This window comes from Callithrix jacchus, chromosome 6, assembly GCF_049354715.1.
Source record: "Callithrix jacchus isolate 240 chromosome 6, calJac240_pri, whole genome shotgun sequence".
NCBI classification, from domain to species: Eukaryota; Metazoa; Chordata; class Mammalia; order Primates; family Cebidae; genus Callithrix; species Callithrix jacchus.
This window is the reverse complement of record NC_133507.1, coordinates 29393881-29416555: the sequence shown is the minus strand read 5'-3', so window position 1 is coordinate 29416555 and position 22675 is coordinate 29393881. Positions and strand designations below refer to the sequence as shown.

The 22675-nt window shown below is 47.6% G+C and overlaps 1 protein-coding gene and 3 pseudogenes across 5 annotated transcripts; 1 reads left to right on the top strand and 3 right to left on the bottom strand.

The window, feature by feature from the left end:
• Positions 1 to 223: 223 nt before the first annotated feature.
• On the bottom strand, positions 224 to 5842 carry LOC118154510 (golgin subfamily A member 2-like). Of its 5 annotated transcripts, none has more exons than XM_078329076.1 (11): positions 5692 to 5842; positions 4175 to 4262; positions 3554 to 3785; positions 3176 to 3289; positions 2238 to 2621; positions 1720 to 1828; positions 1394 to 1471; positions 1068 to 1170; positions 893 to 975; positions 650 to 794; positions 224 to 563 (listed from the first exon to the last, which is right to left on the bottom strand). In XM_078329076.1, exons 5-11 carry the CDS (start codon positions 2360 to 2362, stop codon positions 286 to 288), a joined length of 921 nt encoding a protein of 306 aa, XP_078185202.1. In that variant the 5' UTR covers positions 2363 to 2621; positions 3176 to 3289; positions 3554 to 3785; positions 4175 to 4262; positions 5692 to 5842; the 3' UTR covers positions 224 to 285. The 5 variants fall into 5 exon arrangements, with proteins under 5 accessions (XP_078185202.1, XP_078185204.1, XP_078185203.1 ...); XM_078329078.1 differs by having other exon boundaries at positions 1720 to 1805; XM_078329077.1 differs by having other exon boundaries at positions 3215 to 3289.
• Positions 5843 to 13247: 7405 nt separating this feature from the next.
• LOC100415624 (actin-like protein 7B) lies at positions 13248 to 14242 on the bottom strand (annotated as a pseudogene).
• Positions 14243 to 17102: 2860 nt separating this feature from the next.
• LOC100385128 (protein arginine N-methyltransferase 1 pseudogene) lies at positions 17103 to 17736 on the bottom strand (annotated as a pseudogene).
• A 118-nt stretch (positions 17737 to 17854) lies between these two features.
• Positions 17855 to 21142, top strand: LOC144582931 (palmitoyltransferase ZDHHC14-like; annotated as a pseudogene).
• The last annotated feature ends 1533 nt before the right edge of the window (positions 21143 to 22675 follow it).

Genomic DNA, 22675 nt, shown 5'->3' with positions numbered 1-22675 from the left:
ACCAGGACCCAATATTTGCATTCTTTCAGTGAATGCAGGGAAATCTGTTATTCCATCTGTACAGTCATATTATTGCTCTGTTATTAATGTCATATTTATAAAAGTATCATGAAGAGGCCAAATGCTGAAAATGGAGATGGTCTAGTAATTAGAAATCCCCACTCCAGGGAGCACACATACATATCTCCCTACATCCTAATCATGGGACTTATTTTGGAACAAAGACATTAGAACTTCATGAAGTTTTAATTGTTGATTCTTTCTCAAGCATCATAAAGTTATGAGTTAGGCTATGCATGACTGAAATAATTCATTCATAATGTATAGGCACATTACCGTAAATATTGCACAAAATATGTCTGTGATGCTGTTCTCCCTGTTCTTGGCAGCCCGGTAAAACAATGGCACATAGGGGTTGCAGCCCAAGCCTGGGTGCTTCTGGAAGGTCTTCATTTCACAAAGCGGCTGCAGGATGTTTCCTACAGTGGGGTTGTCCTGGGGAGAACCCTCCCTGGCGTCTCTTGCAGGCTCCATGCCATCTGCGAGGCTCACCTCACAAAGATCTTTGGAGAGAGGGAGGTGGGGATCTCAGCTCAGGGTGAGTCTCCCCTGCTCCTGCCTGCCCACTCTGCCTGAGGGCTCCACTCACCACCCTGCTTATTGACAGTCCCAAGCTCCTGGGGGGCTGGGGCCCCTGGAGTGGGCTCATCAATGTGGTAATTGGCTGTGGCCAGGAATTTGGCATGGCCCTCGTTGTCACCCAGAATTGGAAACACTGGCTTCTGCAGCTCCAGCTGGAGAGAGAGGTGCTCAGCTGCCACGCTGGTGCCGGCACCCATGCTCATGCCCACTCCCAACCCCCTCACCCCCATAGAGATGCTGCTCGCCTTACATTTATCTCCTGCTTTTCCCCCTTCTCCTGGTGCCGGGTTTTTGGGACTGCCCTCTGCTGCTCACATGATTTGATGTCCTTTCCTGCGAAAGGACAGGGCTCACACAGGCTCAAACGCTGGGGACCCTCTGACCACCCTGCAGCTCCCCCTGCCATGCCCTGGCCTCCTGCTCACTCATTGTGTCTGTCTCTTCAGAGAGCCTGATGAATAGAAGCTCTAGTTTCTCCACCCGCTCCTTCAGGTCCACCTTCTCCTTTCGGAGGGTCATAAAGCTGTTCTGAAGTAAAAATAATGGGGTCACATCTCAGCAGTGACCTGCCCTGCCCCCACCCTTCTTGGCCTATGCCAGGACTCACCTGCGGCTTCTCTATGGCTCCCTGCAGTGCCTGATTGGTCTCCCCACACAAAGACTCACTCTCAGTCCCTGAGGCTGGGGCCGGGGCCACTGCCTCTGGCTCCTGCACCAAGGCCACTGGGTGAGCCAGGTGCTGGTAGCATACCTTTCGTTCCTGAGGCTGCACACACAGTTGTTCCTGCTCCTCCTGGGCACTGGCCCCAGCCGAGTTGGAAAATGCAACCTGAAGAGGTGAACATTCTTGTTGCGGCATACACAGAGCAAATGGGCATGGAGGTGGAGTGCAGCCCCTTCCCTTGGGGCCTCAGAGAATGCACTGTCAGTCACAGGTGAAATGGTGTCTGAGCACTGGCTCCTGGAAGAGGTTAGTGTCCAGAGAAATCAGAAGGTGAAGAAACCGAGAGCATAAGGGGACCTGGGAGGGACCACAGAGGAAGGTGGCAAAGGAGGAGCGGGGGGAGTCAGGCTCACCATGGCCTCTCGGCTCTCCAGGATCTCTGCAATGCTGGGCCGAGGCACCTCCTCCTCCTCACTGTCCATATGTCCTCCTCCATCTCCTGTGGGGTGTGGCCAGAGGGGTCTGCACACAATCCAACAAGGGAGGTACTACTGTGGGCCCACCTCTGCCTCTACCTTCACTGTGTAACCCTGAGCCAGCCCCTCCCTACAGAGGAATGAACTACTGTTGTTTTTTTTACTTTTAAGAACCAAGTTCTTGCTATACTGTCCAGGCACAGTCCCACTACCAATCAGTGTGGGAGTTCTGAACTGCTCCCTTTCTGATCTGGGCCAGTTCACCCTTCCTTAGGCAACCTGGTGGCCCCCACTTCCAGGAGGTCACCATACTGATGCCGAACTTAGTGTGGACACCTGGTCATCATAATGACTAGCTGTTCTAAAGGTGTCTTCCAACGCCTCAATCTTATGCTGCTAAGAGTCCCCCCTTCCTCTTGGGGCTCTCTCCTCTTCCTCTGAGTGGTCTCCCATACCTTCCCCAGGAAGAGTCATGAGGCCCAGCTGGTCCTGTGGCTGCTGGTTCTCCTGGGTGGCAGCTTTCAAGTGCTCCTAAGGGGCCAGGAAAAGAAGCAAGAAGGCACAGAGGTTGCCAGGTCATCCCCCATGGGACCCATCCTCAGCAACTCCCTCCCCTGGGTCTCCTGCAACTTTTGGTGGGCCATCTCGGCTACTGCTTTGCCCCTAGCTTCCTGCTGCTGCAGCTGGTTCATGAGCTGGGTCCGTAGCAGGAAATGCCTGTGCAGTGCCTTCTTCTCAGAGGTCAGCTGCTGATAGGCGGCCACATACTTCTGCAGGTGACCCAGGTACTGGTCTCACTGCTGCTGCAGACTCCGAGCCTCTTGGCTTTTCAGCTCTACCTGCAGGAAGACCCTGGGTGTGAGGGTATGTGGTGGCTGGCTCCCAGATTTGAGTCCTTTTGTGAAATGAAAGAAACAGGGACTTAGAGATGCAAACAAGTTCAGTGGTGACCAGCAGAACCGATGCCAGAATCAAGTTTGAATCTAAGAAGGCTTTTTTGTGTTTTGTTTTGAGACAGAGTATCACTCTGGACACTCTGGAGGGCAGTGGTGCAATGCAATCTCAGCTCACTGCAACCTTCACCTCCTGGGCTCAAGCAGTTTTGTGCCTCAGCCTACTGAGTAGCTGGGATTATAGGCATGCGCCACCATGCCTAGCATAAGGAGCCTCTTATACCACTGCCTCTTTTCCTGTGATTGGGGGGCTCCATGCCTCTAGCTAGGATGATAATGTGTAGACCTGGGAGGAGCCCAGGGCTACCCATCTCTAAAAGTCAGAGGACAGAAAACAAGAAACGGTGACAGGACTGTCCTGATGGGTGCTGGGGTCACCTGCCCTCAGGCTGGAGCTGCCTTTGGCTTTGCCCCTCCCCTACTTAGAGGCTGCTGCCTACCTCCCAGCGCTTCTTGGATGGGGCAGAGGTTACTGTCACCTTCTGGTTGTGCAGCTTCTCCTGCAGCTCCTTTATTTGCTGCAACAACTGCAGTGCCTTGTTTTTCTCATTGTTCTGGACAGAGAGAAGCAATCAGTGGACACCCACTGCAGTTAGAGACCCCAGAACTTGGTATCTGCCTCCCAAGGCACCGGGAAGGGTAGAGTCAGGTTAGAAAAATCATCCCCTTTCTCCCACAGCCATCAGAGCAGGACTCTGGTTCACAGGTGCCTTTAGAAGTACCATTTCACATGAGGGCTACATTCCCCCATTTTACAGGTGGGGAAACAAACACATGGAGGGCTTGGAAGAACAGGCTCCACAGGTGGGTCAGCCTACCAGCTCCTCCTTCTGCAGCCACATTCTCTCTTTCTCCTCCTGCAATGACTCCTCCTGCTGCCACAGCCTTTTTTTCTGCTCAGAGCTCAGGCGATTCAAGTTCTCATTTTCACCTGAGCTTGCAGCTGCTCTGTCAAACTCTCCAGATTTTTCCTCAGGAGGTTGGTCTCAAATTTTAGCTATTGTTCTGCCACCGGGGGCCCTGCTGGGGGCTTAGGACATGGGGCTTCAGCTGAAAAAGGAAGCAAAATATAAGGGCCTCTGGATTCTAAACAAACAAACAAACAAACAAAAAAACCGCTCCTTTTGGTGCACAGCTCCTTTCACGCTCCCTAAACTTGGTCTCACCGCTGATGATTCTTTGCACCCGGTGGTAGCCAGACCTCCAAGCCACTTTCAGATAGAGAGAACTGTGGGTGGCTGACAACAGGCACTCCTCCCTCTTTGCTGATAGGGACACTGAGGCTCATGGAGATTACAAGACTTGTCATCTTCTGGCACAGACCTTTTTTCCTCTGTCTCAAAGCCTATCCATCCACCCACCTCCCTAGGGCATTCTAAACTACCCCCACAGCCCTCTGGTGCCAGTCCTGCTCCCAGGTTACCCCAGCCACATCTTACCCAGCTCATTCCTGAGGTGGGCAAGGCTCCTTTCCAGCTTCTGCATGTGATGTGCATCCTGCCTCTTCCCAAGCTTCAATGTGCGAACCTGCCCAACGCAGAGGGGGAAAGGGTCCTGAAGAGAGGGGCTAGTGGCTGGACAGGCTACCATCTCCCTCTCTGCCCCACCTCCACAAAGCCACACATCTGCTGGTGTTAAAAGTGCACCAGTACTGCTCACACTTTATATCGATGTGTCGTCATGGCAGAAGGCAGCATTTCTGTTAAATCTGGGTATTTATCAGCAAGATGACAACCCAAGCCCCATTTCAGAGAGAAGTCGGGTATATACTTAGAAACCCATGTGACTCATCCCTCAGTACATTATTGTTTTTTCCTCTCTCAAGAGACTCAAGGGAAACTGATACTTCAGAAAGATGTCCCATAATTTTCCTTTGGCACTCAAAAGTACCCCAGGTTGAGATGATATGAGGAAGATTCAAGCTGTCAAGTTCAGTTTCCCAAGATCTATTCAATAGAAGATGAGGAGATCTCATTCCAGAGACCCCTGACTGAAGGGTAGTTGGTCCCAGAACTATGGAGAATTCGAATATGAGGTGGCGAACTCAGAAAAAAATGTTGTAGTCTCTCTGGAGAGTAGAAGCCTGGAAGAAAACCAAGCCAAACCCATTCTTCCATTGCCACTCAGAGATACTGTTAACATTTTGAGCTCACAGGGGAAGGTAGGCTTCTCACACTGTCAATGTCTATGTTAAGGGAGTGAGGCAGCCTGAAAGCTCTTGCTCCTAGGTCCCATAGTCTCCATTCCCCTGCCAGCTGGACATGTGTTCTGTGACCAGATGAACCAGAAATGGGATGGGAACGCTTAGGGGACTGGGTCATTAGATCAAAGTCAGGTCTTGCCCCAGTAATGACAGTTAACAGAGGGATGGTGACATCACTACATTCTCCTGGGGGAGGGGACCACATTAGTGCCACGCCCAAGTTGCTGCTCCATCACTACATTCTACTCCTGGGGGCGGGAAACACAGGGTTGGGACCCAGGTCTTTGGAGACTCTAGCTGAAACAGCCCTGGGAGGTGGAGGTTGGAGCAGCAGGAGGGGAGCACAGAGTCTGTAGCAGGGAGCCCCAGGAGTAACCAGCCCAAAGTGACCCAGGGATGACTGGTGAGGGTGGGGCCTAGGGCTGGGGGACCCAGGTCCTTAGAGACACAAGCCCAAAGAGCCCAGAGAGGTTGATCCTGGGGAGGCAGGAGGTGAGGGCCACATATGGAGTAGGGAGTCCCAGGAGTCACCCACCTAAAGTCACTCTGGGGTGATTGGCAATGGCAGGGATGCTGCTCCTTGCTGAAAGGATGGGGTTGACTGACAAGACTTTGGTGGGGGGGAGCTCAGAGGCTCCAAGGTTGGGGGGCCCAGTCCAGTGTGCCTCAGGAGTGGCATGGACTCTGGCAGCAGTCTTGCCATTGGAGGGGATCTGTGGCTGGGTTGGGGGGCCATGACCTGGTACGTTTTACCTTTTTTTTGGCTGCTGCCAATTTGCTCTCTTGAGACTCTGTGGACGTTGACATTGCGGGGTGGGGAGGGAGGTGGGGTTAGGGTCACATCAGCAAAATCAGACAAGCACTGGTAAATAGCTCCAATCACCTACCAGGCAGCTGTGTGACTGAGCTAGGGGAGGCATAACCCGGGCTCCTCTAGTACATAGAATGGGGGGCGTGGCCTTAATGCTCCAAGCCCATTGGTCAATCAGAAAGATGAAAGGGACCACAGGATCTGTTGTGTCAGAAGGAAAGCTGCCCAGGCAACTGCTGTTTCTGCCCACTCAGAGAGGGGAGGGGCCGCCCACTCCAGGAGGGGGGAGGGGTCAGCTTTTCCTTTAAAAGCTTTAAAAAATAAACTTTAAAACATATGTCTGTATACTTTATATATCTGTGTATCTGTGTGTGTCTTAAAAGCTGTCTTCATTATCCAGTTTCAATACAAAGTCTGATTTTGGCCTCTTTTTCATCTTCAAATCGAGTACAAGAATGACCAATATTACCTTAACTGAGATACAAACCCTATAAAAATGGAAAATCCATAGCATGCCTGATGATTAATAAAGTAGACTGTGTCATCCAACATTCCAGCAAGATAAAATAATCACAGTGATTTACCTTTTTTGGAAAAACGTTTCTCCTGCATTATTGTTAAGATTTTTTTTTTCAACAAGAAACATGTCTAACATCTTTAAAAACACAAAGCTTTTTGGAGGGTGCAGTGGCTCACATCTGTAATCCCAGCACTTTGAGAGGCCGCGATGGGTGGATCACCTGAGGTCAGGAGCTCCACACCAGCCTGGCCAACATGGTAAAACACCATCTCTATTAAAAACACAAAAAATAGCTAGGCGTATTGGTGGGTACCTGCAATCGTAGCTACTTGGGAGGCTAAGGCAGGAGAATCACCTGAACCCAGGAGACGGAGGTTGTAGTGAGCCAAGATCATGCCACAGCACTCCAGCCTGGGCAGCAGAGTGAGACTCCATCTCAAAAGAAATAAAATAAAATACAAATACATAAAAACACAGTGATTTCAATTTAATAAACACTCAAAGCTCTTTACTGGCTTAAAACAAATACAAGGCCCATTTCTCTAGAATCAACTGGCCTAAGCCTTGCAAATAAAACTAATTTCTCACTTGATACTTGGCTATGACTTGCAATCATAAAAACCAAGGATTCTGTGTGCAGCTATGTCACTGTGTAGAGCTTGTTACCTGAATTCCACACTAGGCTGTGATCAAGGGTTGAATCTTTCATGATTTGCTCCATCATCAGTGTGCTTCTTATCCCAGACCAAACTAAGCTTTTTTCTAGAGTTCTATAATTAACAGTTAGTAGACAAGAGTGGTTCTCAATAACACAGTCTCTGAACTAGCAGCACCCGTAGCACCTGAGAACTTTTTAGAAATGCAAGTTCTCAGGCTGCACTCTGGGCCTGATGAATCAGAAACTCTGGAGTAGGGCTTGGCAATCTATGCTGCAGTCATCCCTCCAGGTGTTCAAGAACTTCTGGCATACAGCAGGTAGAAAAATGTGTTTCCTTCTGTAGGTCCAAAGGCAGGGATACTCTATGTTCTGCCTTGATATGAAACAATGACATGCAATGAAAACACAGAAATCTCTTTCCTACTCCCACCCTCCATCCAATGTGTTTTCTTTTTATGAGTTCAATAAGAAAACAAGGGGCAGGAAAGATTTAGTCTAAAAAGTATATTTATAAATATCAGTTCTCATCCAGCCTGATTTCATACAAAACCATTTACGTCCTCTTACATCTAAAGTTTTAAAAAAGTATCCTCACAATGTAAATATTGGACACACAAGGAGTTCTGTAATAGAACACTAAATAGATCAGAATGTTCAAACTTACTAGAGAAGAAAAGTGAAATTATTGTCAATATTTTCAAATTGCATTCAACTTAAGCAGGAAATTTAAGTTTTGAATTTTTTCACCTTCATACTTCCAAGTTAATAGAATTAAACCAGAATACTCCATTCTTTCAAAGCCTCTAGCCAGGCACAGTTTTACTGTATTACTTCTTGCTTTCAATGGATATAAAGCAGACTCCTGGTAGGCACATTTTGTATACCTGCAAAGACAAAGAAGGAGGGAGAGAGAGAGAGAGAGAGAGAGAGAGAGAGAGAGAGAGAGAGAGAGAGAGAGAGAGAAAGAAAGAAAGAGAAAGTGAAATGATAAATTACTTACTGGGAGAAAGTTTTTGCAACCTCAATGACAGATAAAAAATGTTTGTATCCTTCGCCTATAAAGAAATCTTTAAACTTAGAATAAAACAAATGATTTTCAACAGAAAATTGGCAATGGAAAAACAGACACGTCCCACAAGAATAAAAATGGCTAACGGGCATATAAAAAAGATCGAAAAGCACTAGAAATGCCATAAAAGCAATGAGATTTTCTGTATAAAAACCAGCAAAGATGACAAATGGAAGGGGAACCTGGAGTTCTGTCCCTGTTGATGGGAGGATGAACTCAGCAACTTTTCCTGCAGGATAATTTGAACATTTCTACTAAAAATCCTAAAGCTATTTTTATATTATTTTCCTCCAGAAATTCTAATTCTGTGAATTCAGTCCAAAAATGCTTGCTCGAGTCCATTAAAATGTATATATAAGGGGCTGGGCGCGGTGGCTCAAGCCTGTAATCCCAGCACTTTGGGAGGCCGAGGCAGGTGGATCACAAGGTCAACAGATTGAGACCATTCTGGTCAACATGGTGAAACCCCGTCTCTACTAAAAATGCAAAAAATTAGCTGGGCATGGTGGCGCGTGCCTGTAATGCCAGCTACTCAGGAGGCTGAGGCAGGAGAATTGCCTGAACCCAGGAGGCAATTGCCTGAAACCAGATTGTGGTGAGCCAAGATGGCGCCATTGCACTCCAGCCTGGGTAACAAGAGCGAAACTTCGTCTCAAAAAAAAAAAAAAAAAAAAAGTACATATAAGAAAATTCACCTCTGGGGTGGGGTGGCAATGATTAACTTAATATACATCCAGCTATTAAAAATGATGATGCCGGGATGTATTTACTGCCACAGAAATATGCACAAAATATAGTAAATGACAAAAGACTGTATATTATGATTCAACTTTTAAAATGTTTATATGCATAAAAAAGTATAAAAAGCAACAAACCAGAATGTTTTGAGTGCAGAATTAAAGCTTTTTCCTAATATTTGTCATCCAAAGTATTACAAAGAGATGTGATTTCCTTTGTAATCAGAAAGAAGTTATTTTCATTTATTTATATTTAAATCTCTTTTTCTTATTTTTTTCTCCTGTATGTATCCCATGTAGGCTAGAATCCCTGCCTCTTGAGGTAAATCAGCCCATTTTTGGCAAGTGCCCTACATGAAGCTGCCCCATCTTCCTTGTGTTTCAACAGATCTGGACACATTTTTGTTCCCCACTCCTGCCCCTGATGAGTTTATATCGAGGCTATAGCCAAAAGGAGGACTCGGAAATTCCCCAGCCTGGGAGGAATGGAGCTAGCGGGAGGACTAATTCTCAATTCCTGTAGTTCTTCCAGAGCCTGGGAGAATACGGGGAAATCAAGGCAGATGCAACATGGCACAGCAAAGGGCGTAATTCTCAGCCCTGGCTACATGTTGCCATCATCAGGTGAGCTCTGAAAACTCCTGGTGCCCAGGCTGTCCCCCAACCAATTAGCTCAGAATCCCTAGGGTGGGGCTTGGGTATCAGAATGTTTTCAAGCCTGCAGGTGATGCCAAGCTCTCCAGGTGCATCCAGGTTAAAAACCACTGTCTTAATCGGCCCCTCTCCTGAGACCCACCCTATCTCACTCTAGACTTATCTTAATCTGGGTTTAGAGCCAAAATTAATATCTTAGGAGACCCATGACACTGCAAGAATGATTGTGCAGAGCCCCTGTTTGTTTTCAGACAGGGTTTCACTCTGTCATCCAGGCTGGAGTGCAGTGGCACAGTCAAAGCTCATGGTGGCCTTGATGTCCCAGGCTCAGGTGAACCTCCCACCTCAGTCTCCTGGGTAGTTGGGACCACAGGCATACACCACTTCAACCGGCTAGTTTTTGTATTTTTTGTAGAGATGGGGTTTTGCCATGTTGCCCAGGGTGCTCTTAAACTCCTGGGCTCAAGCAATCCTCCTGCCTTAGCCTCCCAAAATGCTGCGATTATAGGTATGAGAAACCGCGTTCAACTCCCTCTTTTCTTAAATAATTCTAAATAAAAACACGACTAAATCATACAATATAATTTGTGTCTTGGGGGGAAGTGACACAAAACTTCCATAACAGCTAAAAATAAAATAGATTATTTCTAGATTTTTTTGCTGTGCCTGTGCGTGAGTGTGCACACATGTGCACACTTGTCCTTGGTTGGCGCTGTGTGTACTTGCTGTATCTACTGGATCAATCTGCTCAGTGACTGACTGCACAATTTCCAGGATACGAAAGCTCTACATAGCCCAATTTCCAAGCAGTCAAAACTGAAGCAGCAGTCTCCTGGGTTTAATTTGAATTAAAATGCCAGGCCATACTTGTACAGGAAACTGATAATTTTCAGCAAGAAATTTCCAGGAGAGGCCTGTCACCCTCCAGTGTAACTGTGGGGCCTGCTTGGCAGGGGGACTGGCTTTGGCTGGAGGCTGGGTCAAAAGGGCTGCCCTAGAATGGCACCTTCCCATCCCGTGGAGGGAGGTCTGTTGGGAGCATGAGATGGACCAAGAAGGCCCCTCCATTAAGAAAGTGACACTTGGTCTGTCCACTTTTAATGGAAGGGGGTGCTTGGTGCAAGGACCAGCTATGATGGGAAACTAGTGGGGGGCATGGACATTGTCTTTCCCACATGTGCCCCACCTGGGACCCAAACTGGAGAGGTGGAAAGTTCCAAGAGATGGCTCAAGAGTGGTGTCCATGTCTCGGCTGCCCAGGCAGGGCTCCTCCCACACCGCTCAGTCCTGCCCTCTGGAACCATGAGCACACTGGCAGGAGCCCTTTTCCCAGTCTGGGCTTCTGGTCAGGATGCCTCTGGCTTCCTAGCATCCACATGGGCAGGCCTAGTTTGAAGATCCTGAAACTAGGAGCACAGCAGCTGATCAAGTGAACCCAAGATGTGACTAAAACTGTCTCTGATGGCAAAGTCCTTGATGATGAAGAGATTGGCTCATAGAAAGATGGCTCTGAGCATGGCACCTCTCAGCATGGCACCTCTGACCAGACCCCTCACTCTGACCCCCTGAGTGTCTGAGGCCAGCCTGGCTCGCAGTTAGGGCTGGAGGAAGACCTCATGAAGGCCACATAATAACTGCACTTTTTGTGTTCTTGTCACAGCTGATTCCACCCACACCATCCTCTGCCCCAGCCAGCCCAGCCCTGCCATGTCCTGCCACTGCAGTATAGGACTCTTTGAATGTGTGTGACAGAAAATTCACTCGAGTTGGCTTGGACAGAAGGGAGATTCATTGGTCAGTAAGTTTGCCACGGGCAGGGCAGGGCAGGGCAGGGAACAGTTGGGGCTCAGGAATACCTGGACTCAGAGTCCCCAGCACTGTGAGAATTTACAGGCTCCTTCCCTTGTCTCTGTGTCCACTTCAGTCTGCAGATCTATTCTGTGCTTTCACAGCAACTTTCCCCACAAGGTTGGAATCAGGCTGTTGGCAACACGAGGCTTCCATCTTCCTGGCTTTGCCGCCAAGAAAGGATGAAGCTCCCCTCCATAAGTTCCTATTCAGAAAATTCCAGAAGAAAGTTTCTGCTTGCTCTCGTCTGGGTTGGCTGGGTAGCTGGGACACTAAAACTGCCAAGCCCTCTATGTCATGTGGTTGAAGTCGGGTGAGGAGATGTATTAGCCAGTTCAGGGTGCCATGCCAAAAAGTGGACTGATGGCTTAGACCACAAACATTTATTCATTTATTTTTCACAGTTGTGGAGGCTGGGAAATCCAAGATCAAAGTACCAGTAAGCTACGTTTCACTGTGAGGCCTCTTTTCCTGGCCTGTGGGTGGCTGCCATATTGTGTCCTCACATGACCTCTAGTTTGTATGCATGTGAACAGAGAGAGTAAATGCACTCTCTGGTGTCTCATCTTAAAAGAACATTAATTCTACGGAATCAGGGCCCCACCCTTAGGACCTCATTTAACCTTAATGACTTCCTGAAAGGCCTTATCTCCAAATGCAGCAGCACAGAGGGCTAGGGCTAGGGCTTCAATGTGAATTTGGAGGAGACAGAGACATTCAATCCATAATGGGAAGAAAACACTGTTCAGGGAAAAAAGGGGTTCAGTGGCCACAAAAAGGGGGCAGACAAAACCTCAGATGCTCTCCCCATTTCCCCTGATACACAACACACACACAAACACACACACAGGGCCCTGCCTCCGCCTCTCTCCCACAAGGCCACTCCCCACCCCGTGATTATTTACATCCCTCCTATTCTGCCCTCTGGAGCTGCCCCCTCCCCTGCGTTGTCCTGTGGCCCACTGAATGCTAGGTGCAGGTAGGTGCCTGTAACTGTAGCCTGGGGCTGGGGCCTCCTGGACCACGTGTGTCCTGAGCCCCAGCATGGGACTAGGCAGGAAGTGGGTCTCACTTGTATCTATTGTTCTCAGGCAGAGCCTCACCCTAGGACATGAGTTGGTGCCAAAGGTTTGTTGGATTCACCGCAGGCCCCCTTTCCCCACATTCACTGATAAGGTTCCCAGGGCCTTGATACCTCTGTCCTTGGAAGAAAAGAGTGTGATTACCCAGCTCACACAAACCTGCTGGTGGCTTCCCACAATAGGAGGACATAGTTTTCTAGTTCAAAAGCATCTACAAAGTGACTAGCACAGAATGAAGAAAGACACAAGGCACATCACTGGGAAATTCCAGAAAACCAAGGATAAAGAGAAAATCCTAGAATCTTCCAGAGAGAAAAGACAGGTCGTATATAAAGAGCCAAGACTCAGCATGACACTGACTTCTTCCCAACAACACAGGAAGCTAGAAAATAATGGAGCAATATTTCCCAATGTGAGGAGAAGTTACGTTTGCATGAGAGCATTATTTCCTGCCAAACTATTGATCAGGAGTTGGGGTAGAAGAGTGGCGTTTTAAAATAAGTGGAGTCAGAAAGCTTTCACTCTTTCTCAGGAAGCCACTGGAAGATGTGCTGCAACACGATGAGAGTAAACCAGGGCAAAAGAGGATCTGGGGGGCTGGGTGTGGTGGCTCACGCCTGTAATCCAAGCACTTTGGAGGCCAAGGCAGGCGGATCACCTGAGGTTGGGAGTTCAAGACCAGCCTGACCAACATGGTGAAACCCCGTCTTTAAAAAAAAAGATCTGGGGCCAGGAAACAGGAGACGCACACAGAAAAGACAGCAGCAGAAAATTCACACGGTGGTGCAGAGATGCCAGGATGCCGGCTGAGAGAGTTGAAAAACTTTTTTTTTTTTTGCAGACTAAAGCTTTATGTGAAATTCTGTAAATGTGTATAGAGCTGCGTGTGGCCCCCTGTGCCGGAGGCCTTGTCTGTGGTGATGTGGAGGCTCAGCACTTGCTGTAGATGGCCATGCTGCCCCGCTCCTGAAACTCTTCTTGCTGACCCAGAGCTGTTGGAAGGCCTGCAGGGAGGCCAGGATGGAGCCGCTGGTCCACACAGAGATCTTCCTCTCGGGACTGGCAGCCACCACAGGGCTGTCCCCGGTGCAGAGGAGGCTCAGCTCCCTCTGGAAGTGCTTGGGGAAGCCATACAGCATGGTGCAGCCGCCACACAGCAGCACATTGGCGACCATCGCCTCCTTGAAGCCCGTGTCCTGGCAGTGGCCCAGGCAGGTGGCCGTGAGCTCCGGGAGGCCAGGCTGGGTGCTGCCTGCCAGGGAGGGCTTGAAGAGCATCTCAGAGCAGCAGAAACGCTCCTGGCCGATTCATGAGCTTGCCGTCTGGGAGCTCATAGTCCACGAGCAGCTCCTCTGGGACCAGGGCCAGCTCCTGCTCAGGCAGCAAGGCCTCATAGCAGCACTTCTTGATGTGCTCTATGATGTGCAGGTGGTCATCCGTGAAAGCATGGCCCGCCTCGTTGAGCAGCTGCATCAGGTAGTTGGTGAGGTCACCCCCAGTGTAGTCAGCGCGGCTGGTCAGGCCTGGCAGCATGTGCGAGACGCCGTGCCTGCTCTCCACCACGAGCCCCGAGGTCTTGCTGGTCGAGTAGATGGACAGCAGCGACTGGGACGTCGCGTGCATGGCAGGGATGCCGAAGGCCTTCAACATGAGCTCAGTGTACTTCTACGGTTTCTGCTGGGGCTGAGGGGATGGTCCAAGACCAGCACAGCGTGCTCCTCGGGGATGATCTTTGTGACTGTGTCCTGCATGCAGTCCCAGTCCACCACGACACCGTGCTTCAGCGGGTTCACCAGCTTGAGAGGCACCTCTGTGCTCAGCAGCTCATGGCCCACCAAGGTCTCCTTGCGGGTGTCACTGGCGTCGGCCGCCTCGGGGACCTCATCCTTCAGGAAGTGTCTAATTATCACCCAGAGAGGGTTCATCAGGGCAAAGTCTGGATGGCTCCTTCATAGACTGTGTGATGTCCTTTTAGTTGCTTCCTCTTGACAACTGAATATTATACCAGATGAACATTTCGAATTCAACTTGCATGGTTTGTGAGAACCCAGTCATTGTACTGTTTTTAATTGTTCACATTTTTACAAATAGGGAGAGTCATTCATATTTGTCTTTGAACTAAAAACAAAAGGTCTAATGTCAGATTAGGAATTCACTTTGTGTTTACCATTTAGATGCTGAAATTGCTTTTAAGGATTTTTCTTTTTAAAATTGGCTTGTTTTTTGATTCATCATGTCTTTCTATTCAGATTATTGGGTATCAAAGATTAATGAGAGGACACCACACTCCTGGTTAAATAGACAAGTGATATCATTACTTAATAAAATCTATACCTGCCATCATTAAAAAAAACTTGCCTTTTTTTTAGTAAACAGAGAATATTATCAAATAATTTACTTTGGCTTTATTGAAAAGAGAGTATCTGATCTTAAATGTGCCACCATAGATGTTAGATTCTCCTATCTGCAGTTGTCTTTATCCTATTTTGTGAGTGTTTTTTTTCCTTATAATTTACTTTGTGGTCTGTTTCTACACTTTTATCCTGTTTTTTAATCCTGTATATTCACCAGGAAATAATGATTTTATTCTTAACATTTTGTCTTTTGGTGATAAAAATCAATACTGTGTTCATGGTACATTTTTTCATTCTGCATTTGCTTATAACTGTCGACTTATAACTCTACTACATATGTGTATATACTTAGAAATTTTAACACATTTTAATATCAGTTTTTAGAAGGTCTGACTAGTCTAGCAAATTGTCAGTCCAACATCATTACTTTAAGAAGCAGTCTTATTCTGGTAGACCCTGTTGGTACTTCTAAAATAATTTTGAAGGTCTTAAATTCTTCCTTTGTAAAGTTTTAAAGTTTTTAGGTTGGCCTGGAAGCAGAAGTTGGTGATTACTTGATTTAGAATAGATTTTTTTCCAGATCATACAAAAGGCCATACAGTAAGTGCAGAAGTAGGAGGGGGAGGGCTTACTAATATCAACCAGGCAAGGCCTCAGTGAGTGGGCAGGATACCCCCTGAGAATGGCCAGACTGGGGGAGATTACTCTGCTCTGGATGCTCTCATTTGCAAATTGACAAGGATACAGTAGATTATTTTGAAACATTTTTTTAAGAAACAGAATTCTTTAATAATTCCTTCCTAGACATTGAATATTGAATATACTTAAACAATTAAAGGCTTGGGGAAGGAGACACTGAGAGACCTTCCAGTTTGGTCCCTCATGAGCAGAAGAGACAGTTTGATAACTACTGAAATAGAATATCCCTAGTTTTAAAATACTGAGAATCTCCGAAGTTCATCAGCATCTTAAGATGTACTTACTTGAAAGTTTGAGATTCTGTTTATCATTTGAAAATACATTTTGCTTCAATTCTTTCTTTGGCATGTTGTTTTTTTATATCAAGAAATACATGGTGTGAACAAAATAGCCTTTTGACCCTGATCTTGCTGGATGAATTAGCTCTGAAACGCCCTCTGCAACAAGTAACGTATTTGTCCCATGTTTTGTTCTGATGGAGAATTATGAACACCATAGTACCAAACAAAAATTCGAGGGGTTAGATAATGTCTAGATTAAATAATTTAAGACTCTGGGATTTTGGTTGTCATTTTTTAATTTAGAACTGACTTCAAATCACTTTCTTTCTTTTTTTTTTTTTGAGACGGAGTTTCGCTCTTGTTACCCAGGCTGGAGTGCAATGGCGCGATCTCGGCTCATCCCAACCTCCGCCTTCTGGGTTCAGGCAATTCTCCTGCCTCAGCCTCCTGAGTAGCTGGGATTACAGGCACGCACCACCGTGCCCAGCTAATTTTTTGTATTTTTAGTAGAGACGGGGTTTCACCGTGTTGACCAGGATGGTCTCGATCTCTTGACCTCGTGATCCACCCGCCTCAGCCTCCCAAAGTGCTGGGATTACAGGCTTGAGCCACCGCGCCCGGCCTCAAATCACTTTCTATTGCCTCATAGGTCACATTTGAGACAGGTTTGTGTCTGTTCCTTGCATCTAAATTCCTGTTGGTAAAAACATCTTTGAGGTCTCTTGCTTAGTTGTCTTCATTCATTATCTTGGTTTATCACCCCTCTCTCCTTTTTTCCCCTGACTATTAAGCAGTTTCATCTTTGCTTTATTTAAATATTTATTTTGAGAGCAGCTAGTTTGTGTTAAGCTCTGGAAACTTGTGATTGTATTTTCTGTGTAGATGTATATGTAATTATTTTTATTTTTCAATCATAGATTCAAGCTTCCTTTTTATTTACCATAAATCACTAAAGTTACTTATGTTTTCATGTATCTGTGTCTTGTATAAAATTGGCTTATTCTGTGCTATTGAAGAATGAGGCTCAACATGACTTGTGAGGAAATTTGTCAACTAACAAATGGTTATCTTTTTGAACATAGCACTTTTAATTTTGAATAAAAATATTTGACATGTACTAGAGACTTTATTACATTAAATTATTCCAAATACAATATAACTTTGATAGTTTGGAATCATCATTAAGAACATCAGTTACACAGTGATTCTTTTGTGGCTCTATACAAGTGAGAAGTTGGTAGCTTTTTTTTTTCCCAGCTGAGGATTTATTGGAGTAAATGCAACCATATAAAAACATAAGTTATGAAAAACACAGTCACGATGTGCCCTCCCCATCCCCCCAGCCCAGGCTCCTAAAACCCTCTTCTTCGGGAGGGAGAGAAAAAGGGAGCCCCAAAACCGCCTAGGAACGGTCAGCCCCTGGGCTGGTGTAGGGCGGGGAGAGCCAGGCCTCAGCGCATCCAGTAGTCAGTGGAGCAGGACAGCTCACACAGCTGGCCCTTGAAGTCCAAGTCGATGGTGAAGTCCAGGGCCCGATGGTTCTTGGCGTTGGGCCACATGCCGATGGTGCCGAAGATCTCCTCACCTATTTTCATGGTCAGGTAGTCCTCCATGTAGAACACCGTCTGCTTCCAGTGCGTGTACAGGGATTCCGGGCTGGTGGAGAAGCCGGTCCTCTTGTGGCAGTTTGTGAACTCGATGTTGAAGTAGGCCACCAGGGAAAGCACGGAGTCATTCCGCTTCACTTGCAGGCAGAACGCTGAAGTGAAGGTTGGTGACCAGCTGTTTTGGGTCCACCATGTCCACTAAGGGCTGCTTGATGGCCACATCTTTGATGCAAGACATGTCGAAGCCATACACATTCTCCCACCAGTGGATCTTGTAGTCTTTGTACTGCCGGTCCTCTATGGCCATCACGTACAGCGTAGCTCGGTCTGGGAAGATGAGGTCATCGGGCGCCAGCCACTTGTCTTGGGCATAGAGCATGGTGTTGAGCATGGACTTGTAAAAGAGGCAATAGCCCATCCACTCACTGATGATGATGTCCACCTTCTCCACCGGGAGCTCCACCTCCTCCACCTTCCCCTTGATGATAGTCACCACGTGGTCTAACTTGTTAGCTTTGATGATCTTCACTGCATAATCAGAGATATTAGAACACTCGATCCTGATGACCTTTCGGGCCCCAGCCTTGGCAGCGAACATGCAGAGGATACCAGTGCCTGAGCCCACGTCTAGCACCACTTTGTCCTTGAAGAGGTGCCGATTGTGAAACATGGAGTTGAGGTAGGTGAGGGTGCGCATATCCTTCCTCCTTGACTCACGTCACTGTCCTGGAGGCCGTGGTGTGCTTCTTCTCTGTCTGGTCCATCATTGGCCTCTCAGGATTCTACACCTGCTTGATCAGCTCCAACCAGACGACAAATGAGGACGTTAAAGGATCCTGGTCAAATAAAAGAGGTAAAGAAAACTACAATCCCTACAGTTATGGAAACAGCTTCACCAATTGCTGTGTTGCTCTGTGTGGGCCAATCTCGCCAAGCCTGATTGACAGAAGAGGGTACATCCAGCCGCAGCCAGCAGCACCCTCCAACGGCATCACCATATATGGGCCATGCAGTCACAGAGCGACATGTGTGACCAAGACCAGTGCTTTCAGAGCACCAAATTTGTTTGCAGGCCACGGCCATGCTCCTGCTGCAGAGCGAGCCTAGCCTCACCAGCGACGAGCTGCACCTGCCCGGGAAGCCCAGCCTGGGCACGCCCTGCCCCAGCCTCACTCTGGGCCTGCCCACACCGCCCGCCTCCATGCTCAACCTAGCTGCGTCCGCCCTCGCAGACGTGATGCCCCGGAAAGACGAGCACATGGGCCACCAGTTCCTGACGCCCGATGAGGCGCCCTCGCCCCCCAGACTGCTGGCGGCAGGCAGCCCCCTGGTGCACAGCCGCACCGTGCACGTGCTGGGCCTGGCCAACCAGGACCCCCTGCACAAGGACTCCATGCGCGGCCTGGTGTGAAGCTCAGCTCTGTGTGACCCACGTGGCCCTGGGCCGGAGGGCACCAGAGGCTCCTCCACGAGCAGCAGGAGTGAGCAGAGGGTTGTGCCCCACAGCGACTTTCCCAGCCACTGCCACGGTGGAGATGATGGCCCCAGGTCTGGGATACAGAGACCACTTAGAATGGCACAGGGCGGCTGGCCCCGGATGCTGAGAGCCTGGTTTCATTTGAACTTGCTTCCCCAAACCTGAGTGCTTTGACAACAATGAAAATAGAGAAGTGGCTGCTTTCTTATGATGGGCCTTCTGATGGGGACCCTCCAGGGCGGGGAATTGGAGTACATCTGCCGCCCTTGGGACAGACACATGGAAGGCTTCTGATGCTTATGGCCTGAGTGCAATTGCACTTACGTGTGATGCTACTAATATTTGAAACAGACATGCCATTCCATTTGTTAATTAAAAACAAAAATCCTAACGGGAAAAGCCGAGCAGGTGTGGATCTGCATGCCAAGCTACGGTCTGTGTTAAGTGGTGTTGCTGATTCCAAGGAAGTGCTGCTTCCGCTTTTTTTAATTTTGTGAAATTTTTAGTGCTGTTTTGTTGGAAGACAGTGCAACGAACTGAGACTCATGGATAGTGTCATCACTCAGCTTATTGGGCTGAGGCGTCTGTGGAGAGGGGGCACTGGGGCTGCAGAGGGCAGCTGGGGTCCATCGTGTCGGGGGTCATTTCACCTGCTTGGCTGCCCGATGAGTTCTTGTGTTGACATATTGTGTGAGACCCCAGCACGGTTTTCACCTCCACGTGTGATGAAACTTCCTATGGACAGCCAATAAAATCACATCCTCTGTTATTTTGAAAAAAAAAAAAAAAAATTTTTTTTTTTTTTTACAGGCTATGAAATTCTTTATTCTATTTGTAGCAGCTTATGCAGGTGCAGCCAAACACAAAGTTTTAGGACAAATTGTACAAATTTTACAATGTGGGATTTAAATTTAAAATATGAAACATAAAAGTCGACACATAACTGATAAAAAATCAAGCACAGATACCAGGATTGAAAGTTATAATCCATGTGTGAAAGGGAGTCTTGCTTCCTTTCAAGTGCTTTATTCTGCTATGGAACAGTCGAAATGTAAAGCCTTGTGGTTAGTTTAAATTATACACTCTGTAGATACTATACCAATTTTAAAAGTTACACATAGACCAACAGATGTCTCTCAGTTCGTCTGGATTGATAAGACACTCCAACTGGATTGCTGAGAACAAATCAGGCAACTGTGAAAAGAAAATCCACCTATGCAATTTGCCGAGTTTATTGATGGGCACACTGCACTCCATGTCCATGATGGCTGCTGCTTTCTTCATCAGAGCTATCATTATAGGCTTCACGCCTCTTACTACCTCCTGAGCCTTGAGTGCTATCAAATTCCTGAAGCTCTACCTCCTCTGTGTCTCCAATTACGTTAAGAACTTCTGGTCTAGATGGCAGAAGATCTTCTAGTTCAGAAAGCTTGTCTGGGATGATCCAGTTGTTTTCAGGAAATTTTATGTAAAGATCACCTTTTTCAAAGGGATTACGATACTGAGGCATCCCTTCACCTCGAACTACCCGAACACATCCTGGTGCAATTACTTTGCCAGGAGGGTAGTTCACCACAATCTGAGGGCCATCAAGGTGCTTAAATGTGAACTGAAATCCACACAGAGCTTCACCAAGTCCTATTTTATATATCATATGCAAATCATTCCCATCTCTCTGAAATACCTCATGTTCTTTCTCCTGTAGCAACAGAGCAATGTCTCCTGGTTCCACTCCCTGCAGACCAGGGAAGCCTGGTCTGCTTCCCCAGTAAATGTAATCCTCTGTGTGAATGGTGCTCCATTGACAGTAGCATCGTGCTGCCCCTGGCCCGGGGCTCCCCGAAGGCGCTGGCCCTGGAGCACGCTCTGTTCCTCACAGGTGACAGCCTAGCCCACCTGCAGGCCACGACCCCCAGCAGCTGCTCCACCTCATCCCCCATGTGCAGGTGTTTGCCCATGTGGCCCCCAAGCAGAAGAAGTTCATCATCACCAGCCTGAAGGAGCTGGGCTACGTGACCCTCATGTGTGGAGATGGCACCAGTGACATGGGCACCCTGAAGCATGCTGATACAGGTGTGGCACTCCTGGTCAATGCCCCTGAACGGGTTGTGGAGCGGCGACGGCGGCCCTGGGACAGCCCAACCCTGAGGAACAATGGCATCAGAGCCACCTCCAGGACAGCCAAGCAGCCAAGCAGCTGGCCTCCCAGAGGGACCACCTGAGCCAGGTGCTTCGAGACTTCGAGGATGAGAACACGCCCATTGTGAAGCTGGGGGACGCCAGCATTGCAGCACCCTTCACCTCCAAGTTCTCATCCATCCAGTGCATCTGCCACGTGATCAAGCAGGGTCGCTGCACGCTGGTAACCGCACTGCAGATGTTCAAGATCTGCTTTTATTGTAAGTAGTTGTAGCTGGGGAGGGGGAGGGGGCGGGCAGTGGACAGTAAGGCATACTGCAGTTGATTTGGGATTTGCTAAGTAGTTTTACAGAGCTAGATCTGTGTGCATGTGTGTGTGTATGTGTATATATACATATCTAGGACTAGTACTTAGTTTCACACCGGGAGCTGGGAAAAAAAAACCTGTACAGTTGTCTTTCTCTTATTTTTAATAAAATAGAAAAGTCGCGCACTTGTGTGTCCCCCCCCACTTTTTTAAAACAAGTGTTACTTGCGCCGGGAAAATTTTGCTGTCTTTGTAATTTTAAAACTTTAAAATAAATTGGAAAAGGGAGAAAAAAAAACTTTTTTTTTTCTTTTTTGAGACGGAGTTTCACTATTGTTACCTAGGCTAGTGTGCAATGGCACGATCTTGGCTCACCGCAACCTCCGCCTCCTGGGTTGAAGCAATTCTCCTGCCTCAGCCTCCCGAGTAGCTGGGACTACAGGCACGCGCCACCATGCCCAGCTGATTTTTGCATTTTTAGTAGAGAAGGGGTTTCACCATGTTGACTAGGATGGTCTCGATCTCTTGACCTTGTGATCCACCCACCTCGGCCTCCCAAAGTGCTGGGATTATAGGCGTGAGCCACAGCGCCCGGCCTTTTTTTTTTTACAAAAACCTCTGAGTCCTTTATTAACGTGTGGTACATACAATTAACAGATGTGTGGTACGTACAATTAACAGCATCACACCAGCTACAGAAGTACAGATAATCAAGATTGTACTTCAGAACACGGATCTGAGAGCAACTTATGGTGTTGCCTCCTCTGAACCTCCACAGAAACCCAGTTCTGACACACGCAAGACAGACGATATAACAATTTCACACGGGAATGGTTCTTTTAAAAAATGACAAGAACTAATAGTTCAAACCCTTTAGAGTGTGAGATGTGGCAGCTTGCTTGGTGCTGTGGCACTGCTGTAAAAGGCCAACATGGGCATTTGAAGGACAGGCAGAAGAACCGAATGGGGTGGGTGGAAGAGGTTTCATTTTCAGTGTAGAGAGACAACAGATGGTCCGAGTGGAGGCTTTTAGTCCAGGCTCGGTATGGGGCCTGCAGGATTCCACTGTATAAATACGGTCTATAAACCGGACAGCTCAAAAACACCAGCTAGCCATCCTTGTCATTGCTTCCAACTGGTGGACACTGATGCATCCGAAGTCACTTAGGACATAGAGCAATAGTAATTTACTTTAATTGTAAGTTTCCCATGATGCCTAATGAAGGTGCTCACTTCTTCATATTTTTATTGGCCATTTAGATATATATCTTCTTTTGTTACTAGTCTATTCACTTCATTTTATTTTCTTCTAATGGGCTGCCTGCCTTTTTCTTATTAATTAACATGCATTCTGTATAATCAGATGAGTGTTTTATCTATGACATGCATTATAAATACTAGCTCTAAAACTATGGCTTACCTTTTCACTTTATTTAAAAAAAAATTTTTTTAGAGACAGGGTCTTGCTCTGGTGCCCAGGCTGGAGTGCAGTGG